This window comes from Hipposideros armiger, unplaced genomic scaffold (genome assembly GCF_001890085.2).
Source record: "Hipposideros armiger isolate ML-2016 unplaced genomic scaffold, ASM189008v1 scaffold_17, whole genome shotgun sequence".
Lineage (NCBI taxonomy): Eukaryota > Metazoa > Chordata > Mammalia > Chiroptera > Hipposideridae > Hipposideros > Hipposideros armiger.
The window spans coordinates 2,598,185-2,606,209 of NW_017731367.1; the positions used below are offsets into that span (position 1 = coordinate 2,598,185).

General features: G+C 50.1%; 1 protein-coding gene across 1 annotated transcript in view; it reads right to left on the minus strand.

Annotated features, from left to right (window-relative positions):
- Positions 1 to 7,742, minus strand: part of HJURP (Holliday junction recognition protein) — a 13,063-nt gene extending 5,321 nt beyond the window's left edge. The window contains exons 1-5 of the mRNA XM_019628277.1: positions 7,691 to 7,742; positions 7,062 to 7,157; positions 5,224 to 5,285; positions 3,855 to 3,947; positions 2,762 to 2,840 (exon numbers count right to left, since the gene is read on the minus strand). Of these exons, the coding sequence (XP_019483822.1) occupies positions 2,762 to 2,840; positions 3,855 to 3,947; positions 5,224 to 5,285; positions 7,062 to 7,157; positions 7,691 to 7,742 (382 nt within the window). The remainder of the gene's footprint in view (positions 1 to 2,761; positions 2,841 to 3,854; positions 3,948 to 5,223; positions 5,286 to 7,061; positions 7,158 to 7,690) is intronic.
- Between the last annotated feature and the right edge of the window lie 283 nt (positions 7,743 to 8,025).

Consider the following 8,025-nt stretch of genomic DNA (forward strand, 5'->3'; position numbering starts at 1 on the left):
AAAAGGGACGACTGCAGAGGCAGGAAGGCTTTCCGTGGAAGTCGGTGGTTCCTACCACCACGTAAAGGCAAATCTTATTAAATTCTTGAGATTAATCTTTTTTCTTGCAAAACGTTTAAAAAATGGGGCGGGGTATGAGGCCTGTGTGTTCATTATTTTAGACTATTTGAATACCGCTTGTGCCAAGTATCATGGTGTGAGCAAGATAGCTCCTATGGGGAGCTCAGAAGGAAACAACAGGGCAACGAGTTAAGATATTTCAGCTTTTAAGACCTTAGAAAAAATCATAGTGAGGAATCTGGACTTGAAACGTAACAGGGACATGTCAGGCCCAGTCCCTTCTGACCTTGCTGTCTAGCCCAGGGGACACTCACCAACTCTCAGGTCTTGTGTGCAGGGCGCTGGCAGCTCGTCACCTCTGGCTGTGGCTGGTATGGAGCCCTCAAAATGCGGAAGGTGATAAAGACACACTCATTTCAGTCATAGTACATTTCAAAGCCACTGTAAAGTAACAAGCCTACAATCCTTCCTTTAACGTATGAGAACAGGGAATCTCGCAAAGTTTCTCTTCCACAGCACATTTCAGGATAAAAGGCCTCAAATCTCCTAGTGGATGGAGGAGGGTCCCCTGGGAAAAGGGACAAGTTTTCCTGCTCCGGCTGTGCCCAGGGCAGCTGCTTCAAACACCACTCGGATGGTGAGGGATGGAGCAGGAAAAGGGAGATGCCGAGACATGTGTGAAAAGGGACGGGCTCGGCCCACATGATGCCAAATGAAAACGCAAAATGACCCAGGACAGGCCAGTGGCTCGATCAGGTAGAATCCAGATGCTCCAAGGCCCCTGGGCGACTTTGTGTGGTTTTAGCAGTGTTTCTCTTGGTGTTGTGAGGCCTACAATTCCTTTATGAGCTTCAGCAGGTAGTGTGACCCTGTGAGCAAGGAACCAGTTGAAGCCTAAGCTACACTCGTGGGGGTGGTCAGAAGGTACTCCTGTGCGGTTTACGGAGCAGCGGTTTGGTGGCTGCTGTGTCTGGCGGATTGACGGAACTTGCCATGGCAATTTCAGTGAGGCTGTAGATGGCCGAGCTCTTATCAGACTATGCTGTTTTCTAATCCCAGGAAAGGGGTTTAAAATTCTGTAGAAACCCCACCCACATCCACAGACAGGGGTACTCCTTCATTTTAAGCAAAAACCTTACAAAATGTCCAGGTGACAACATTTTGCCACCAGGACCATCAAGCACTGGTCTTATTGGTGGGTATCACTATTACGTATAAAGAATGCATATCTTTGACCTAATGATCCCGCTTCTGAAAAGGGGTGACATCAGTACTGGGAAGAGATCAGGATGGTTTTCTGAGGAGTATTTATAATGGATGTCTTATACGTGAAGTTTTATGGGTACCCAGCCACGCCTGATAGGTCCTGTATTGTCCGTGGCTGCCTGCCCCTTAGGACACAGAGCTGAGTAGCTGTGACAGAGACCACATGGCCAGCAAAGCCTTATCATCTGTCCCATTACAGGAAAAGTGTGCTGGTCCTGATTTACAATAAAGGTGCAAAAAGTTAAATGCAGATCGACAAGAAAGCAGTGAAATAAAAGGTGTTTGAATTATGCAGTGGAACAGGCATGTTGACAATATACATTAAGTGATAAAAGAGGGTAAAAAATTGTGTGCTTATATGTGTTTTATAGAGGAATTACATTATACAAAAATAGCATGAGTGACTGTCTAGAGAAGTCAGGTCCATTTTAAGTACGCAGTTATATGTATTCCTAACGTTTCTAAGCCTTAATGTATTACGTGTGTTGTTAAAGTAATTCATCAGGGAGAACCCTGACTTCAGAACCGCTGTTGATCGCTTTGGAGCCCTAGCTCTGGGGTTCATTCTTGGGCCCAGGCTCCTTGGCTGAGGAGTGGTGACTAAGAGAACACCAGGCATCGTTGCAACAGTTACTGTCATGAAAGACTCCACGGCAGGAAGGCAGCTGTATCGGCACCTTCCAATGGACATACAGGTGGCATAGCTGCAGTGCCCATGGCTACACTCGGGAAAAACCAACCAAGCACACCTGGGTTTTGNACTGGCAGCCAGGGCTAAGAAATCAGGGACGGGAAACATGACAGCAGGGACAGCAGCAAAGCCGCGGAGCCTTCTGGACTGGAGGAGACAACGAGTGCAACGGGTGAGGCCCGAGTGGGTCCTGAACCGGCTGAACAAACAGAAGAGGCTACAAAGGACATCACTGGCACCAGTGGACGAAACTGTATTGTCAGTGTCACATTTCTGGCATGCGCCAAGTTTACTGGTGTTATGTAGAATTACCCTTTTCTTAGGAGGTATTCGTGAAGCATTTAGGGATAATATAGATAGATGCAAATAAATATAATACTCTGTGTGTGTGTGTGTGTGTGTGTGTGTGTGTGCGCGCGCGCGCACGTGCGCGTGTGATTAAGCAAATGTGACCAAATGTTGATTGTTAAATGTAGAAGGATGTTTATTGTATGGAGTCCTATGTTTCTAGAGATTCAAAAATTTTCAAAATAGTAGTAAGTTGGGATAAAGAGTTAATTAGCAATGAGCAAGCCAGAGTCCCACAGGAAAAAAGCAGTTCATCTTTTAACTTAATAATTTACGCTGATGAAACATGCACAGCACAGGGCAGTGCGCCCTGCATCGGGGGCTGTGCTGAGGTGCGGTGTGGCTCCACCAACAGAGAATGAGACAGGGGTCAAGCAGTTCCTATGTCACACTCACCATGGGCAGGCCTGGGAGGCGAGGCCAGTGAAGGGGCCAGGAGCACACGTGTGTCGTTTCCATCTCCGTAATCGTCATACTGAAATCAAAGCAAATGATTTTTAACAAAGCGATTGTCAGATGTCGGCTCTGGGCGCAGAGATGGTTCTCCCCCCAATGCCACATCGGCAGGATGGTGTGACACTGCATCTGAGCTCAGCAATAGTAGTGACAAGTGTGATTACAATGACAGTGGCTGGCTAGGCTTAAAGCAGTGAGAGGAAGAGGTGTCAGTAAAATCAGGGAGCTCTGTGCAAGTGGCCTCCAGGACACACTATGCAGGGCCACCACCTGCTGCTTTAGGATAAAGGCGAAAGGCATTTCTGGTACGCTCACTGATTCAGGGGTCCTCAGATACAGGCTTTTCTCTGGTCAGCAGCACAATAAGAAAACATACATGTTCCTGTTAAATTTGCTGCCTTTGAGCTGAAGTATTTATTCTACGCATGTACTTCCTACTTATTTGGGATGAAAACGTCCTCTGGTTTATGAAAAGGCATTTTGAGAACTTGTTCAATGACAGAGTGGGCGTCATTACATGAACCAGCACCTGTAGCATTTTTGCTCTTCTTCAGGCAAAGCTCCAGGAAACTGGCTGAACCGCGAGAGCACCAGCCCTGGGGGAGGGACCGGTGAGGCCGCCCGTCTGTCACGGGGCTTCACCGCAGCCCTGATCACACCTCAACCCAACAACAGAACCATAGGACAGGCGGAACAGGCGCTGATGCCAGCCCCCCCCCCCTCCCCCGCCCCATCACTCCAGGGAAGGCAGGAGGGCCTGACTCGATTTCTGTGAGCCGCCCCAGAGCACAGAGGGTAACAGAGGGTGAGCCTGCGCTTCCCTGAGCCCACGGCCCTAGTGGACCTGGAGAATTTACTCAGGAAGAGCAGGCATCTGCGGGCTGGTTAAGGAAGAGGTCTAGCAACAGTCGCTCCAAGCACCCTTGACAGGCTCTGTAGCGAACGAGCAGAGACGTGATCACACGCACGTGCCTCGGTGTGCCTCCAGTTTCCCAGTCAATTACATGAAGACGCTCACTGGGAAACGGATTACCTCTGAACACGTTTTATCTTGCAGCAGTATGTCCACTTGGGTCAAGTACTTCCTTCTCAGCTCATCTTTCAAAGGGCTCCAAGACACTGCAGGCTGATACGAAAGAGAAGTCAGCATTCGGAAGAGCGCTGGGGGCGGAGGAGCTCGGACTCTGGAACACACTGGCAAGCTCGCCGACGTGCGCACCTTTACGTGACATCCTCCAGGTCCTTTCCCCTTCCCCCTGGTTCCCAGAGGGTGCTCCAGCCCCTCTGAAAATGCATCTGACCCAGGAATCTGACTTCAGGGAATTTCCCAGGGGTAACGATCCAAAAGAAAGTAAAGACAAAAAATACAAGTCTGCAGAGGTTTATGACAGCGTTGCTAGAACAGAAAGAAATGTAAAACCATCTGCATATTCTCTGGTGAGTTCAGGACTCAACTACCAGAACTGACCCCAATCAGCATGCTTTAGAAGTTGTGTTCCCACTCAGGAGGCAGGAACAGTCGCCTCTCTGCCCCTCAGCTGCCACCCAGGGGAGACAGCAGGTCCCAGTCTCCTCTCTGCACCTTAGTGGGGTGACAGACACGCATGGCTCAGCGTGTTCCCTACCGTTGGGCCACCCACTTCCTCTTCACGGTCACCACCCCCATGTAATACTTCAATAAGTACCCGCATTCCTCGGTCAGGGTCACTCCCTTATTCTAGTGAGACAAGTCACGCATGGGTGTAGGAGCAAACCCCTGCACAAAAGTGCAATTTTAGAGAAAAACCACAGTCCAGCTATTCCAGCATCTGGCGCAGGGGCCAAGAAAGGCGCTCCAGTGACTCACGTTCTGTGTGTTCTCGTCTACCCAACGGGCCGGAAAGGGGAGAAGCAGGTCTTATAAAGGAGACAGAGGGTTTCCGGGGCTGCTGGGAGACAGGCCAAGAACAAAGGCCTGAGTATGTGACCTCGTGACTCAACGGGCTTTCCAGGGCTCAGCTGGAAACCCTCCCTAGGACCCCTTCCTCCTGACATGGCCTCTACGGGGAAAGATCGACTTAGAGCCCAACTTTCAATATTGTGTGCTCGACTGAGTGAAGGGCACGCTGAACCACAGCCATGATTTTTCTGTTTGCAGAGGGAACGTCATCTAATAACATCAGCGGAAATTCACCAAATCAGGCTTGAACTGGGATTCCTGAGGCTGCCAAGTGCTAGACTCAGAAGGAGCGACTGGCTGCCTTAGGGGACACACTAAGGGGGGACCAAAGCCTTGAGGGGCGGGACCAGCGAAGAGCGAGCCTCGAAGAGGACTCCAGGGAAGGTGTGGGTGATGAGGGTGTGCCCTTGCACCGCAGCCCCAGCTCTGTCCCTTCACGACAAGAGGCCTGTCTTTGTCTTACCATTAAGGTCCCATCAGCCAGGTCCTCCTGGTATGAAGATGCATCACCACTGCTTTCTGAATCTAAAAGCAAAACAGGAAACTTCAATCAGGATTTTCAAGGAAGCTTGCATTTTTCTCTCCAGGGTGGTTTTTGCATCGCTTGACTATGTTCTACAGTAAGACTTCCTCCTGCTTCAAGCGTGTCCCTTTTAACACGGGCACAGCCACCTGTCACTGTGCCTGAGTACCAGTAATGCAGGGAACGCACTGGAACAGGAACTGCCTCAGGTGGTGCAGAGAGAAAAGCAGCTTTCATATCACCTCCACCTCTCGGAATGACCCGTGGTCCTAGGAGCAGCGTGCAACAGGACTTCCTGCAGTGACGGACAGTCCCCTCTCTGCAGGCCAGGATGTCAGCTGCTAGCCACACGTGGCTGTTGAACACTTGGCATGTGGCTAGTGAGGCTGGGAGCTAAATTTAAAATTTTATCTAATTTTCGATTAATTTCAACAGCCATAAGTGGCTAGCACTACCATAATGGACAGTGCAGCTCTAGAACAACTATTTCTAACTACTTCAAGCAGTCTAGGAAATTCGTGGACCTAAAGATTTATGGAGTTAACATCTATGAGTAAATGGCTTCATTAAGACACCAGTTTTCCCTTTAGGACCCAATCCTTATTACTGAATTGCCGGGGCAGGCCAGGTGCCAGGGAGGGGCTGGGCGGATGGACAAAGGCTGCCGATAGGCCAGTTCCAGCCGGAGATGGGTGTTTAAGGCCAATCACAAAGTCTGTAATTACACAGCTGTTTCACTGCTCTAAGGGGAAAAGCCAGGTGTAAAGAGCTTACGTAAAGGTGGGTTCTGATCTGGGGACCAGGGGGCTTCCTGGCAGTGGGCAGGTCAGGCGGGGTCTGGATTCTGCTTTCCAGCCAGAGCAGCGGGAAGCCACTGGAGTGCTTTGAACAGGGAAGCGATGTGACCGGATTCGCATGATCAAAGGAGTCAGTGGGGCAGAGGGAGCCCGGAGCTGGAACTGTGGGGGTGCAGTGGGAACAGGGGCATGGGGGGGGGAGCAAAAGAGGCACAGCACAGAGATGTCCTGGATATGGGGAGCGAGGGAGGGGCTGAGATAAAGAGGACGCTGGATTTCTGGCTCATTCTCTAAGATCTTATAGTGAGGACAAGTCTGTGGGTTGACTTTTTCAGTTTAAATGCAGGAAGTTTAGACAAAGGATTGAAGAAGAGAGGCCGCTAGACAATAAACACACCCAGGCAGGGTCAGGGCTGGGGGTTCTGTCAGAGTGAGGGGCTCAGACCACCTCTTGAGAAAGGGCATCTGGTGAAGATGGGAGGTGGGCCGGCAGAAGCGCTGAGAAGGCAGGAGATGGAGGGAGAAGCCCCAGCGCACAGCGCCGCTGAGGCCAAGGCCAGGTGTTCCAGAAGCTTCAAAAAACGAGGCCCCGTTGGAAACAAGAAGGAAAAGGGACGACTGCAGAGGCAGGAAGGCTTTCCGTGGAAGTCGGTGGTTCCTACCACCACGTAAAGGCAAATCTTATTAAATTCTTGAGATTAATCTTTTTTCTTGCAAAACGTTTAAAAAATGGGGCGGGGTATGAGGCCTGTGTGTTCATTATTTTAGACTATTTGAATACCGCTTGTGCCAAGTATCATGGTGTGAGCAAGATAGCTCCTATGGGGAGCTCAGAAGGAAACAACAGGGCAACGAGTTAAGATATTTCAGCTTTTAAGACCTTAGAAAAAATCATAGTGAGGAATCTGGACTTGAAACGTAACAGGGACATGTCAGGCCCAGTCCCTTCTGACCTTGCTGTCTAGCCCAGGGGACACTCACCAACTCTCAGGTCTTGTGTGCAGGGCGCTGGCAGCTCGTCACCTCTGGCTGTGGCTGGTACGGAGCCCTCAAAATGCGGAAGGTGATAAAGACACACTCATTTCAGTCATAGTACATTTCAAAGCCACTGTAAAGTAACAAGCCTACAATCCATCCTTTAACATATGAGAACAGGGAATCTCGCAAAGTTTCTCTTCCACAGCACATTTCGGGATAAAAGGCCTCAAATCTCCTAGTGGATGGAGGAGGGTCCCCTGGGAAAAGGGACAAGTTTTCCTGCTCCGGCTGTGCCCAGGGCAGCTGCTTCAAACACCACTCGGATGGTGAGGGATGGAGCAGGAAAAGGGAGATGCCGAGGCATGTGTGAAAAGGGACGGGCTCGGCCCACATGATGCCAAATGAAAACGCAAAATGACCCAGGACAGGCCAGTGGCTCGATCAGGTAGAATCCAGATGCTCCAAGGCCCCTGGGCGACTTTGTGTGGTTTTAGCAGTGTTTCTCTCGGTGTTGTGAGGCCTACAATTCCTTTATGAGCTTCAGCAGGTAGTGTGACCCTGTGAGCAAGGAACCAGTTGAAGCCTAAGCTACACTCGTGGGGGTGGTCAGAAGCTACTCCTGTGCGGTTTACGGAGCAGCGGTTTGGTGGCTGCTGTGTCTGGCGGATTGACGGAACTTGCCATGGCAATTTCAGTGAGGCTGTAGATGGCCGAGCTCTTATCAGACTATGCTGTTTTCTAATCCCAGGAAAGGGGTTTAAAATTCTGTAGAAACCCCACCCACATCCACAGACAGGGGTACTCCTTCATTTTAAGCAAAAACCTTACAAAATGTCCAGGTGACAACATTTTGCCACCAGGACCATCAAGCACTGGTCTTATTGGTGGGTATCACTATTACGTATAAAGAATGCATATCTTTGACCTAATGATCCCACTTCTGAAAAGGGGTGACATCAGTACTGGG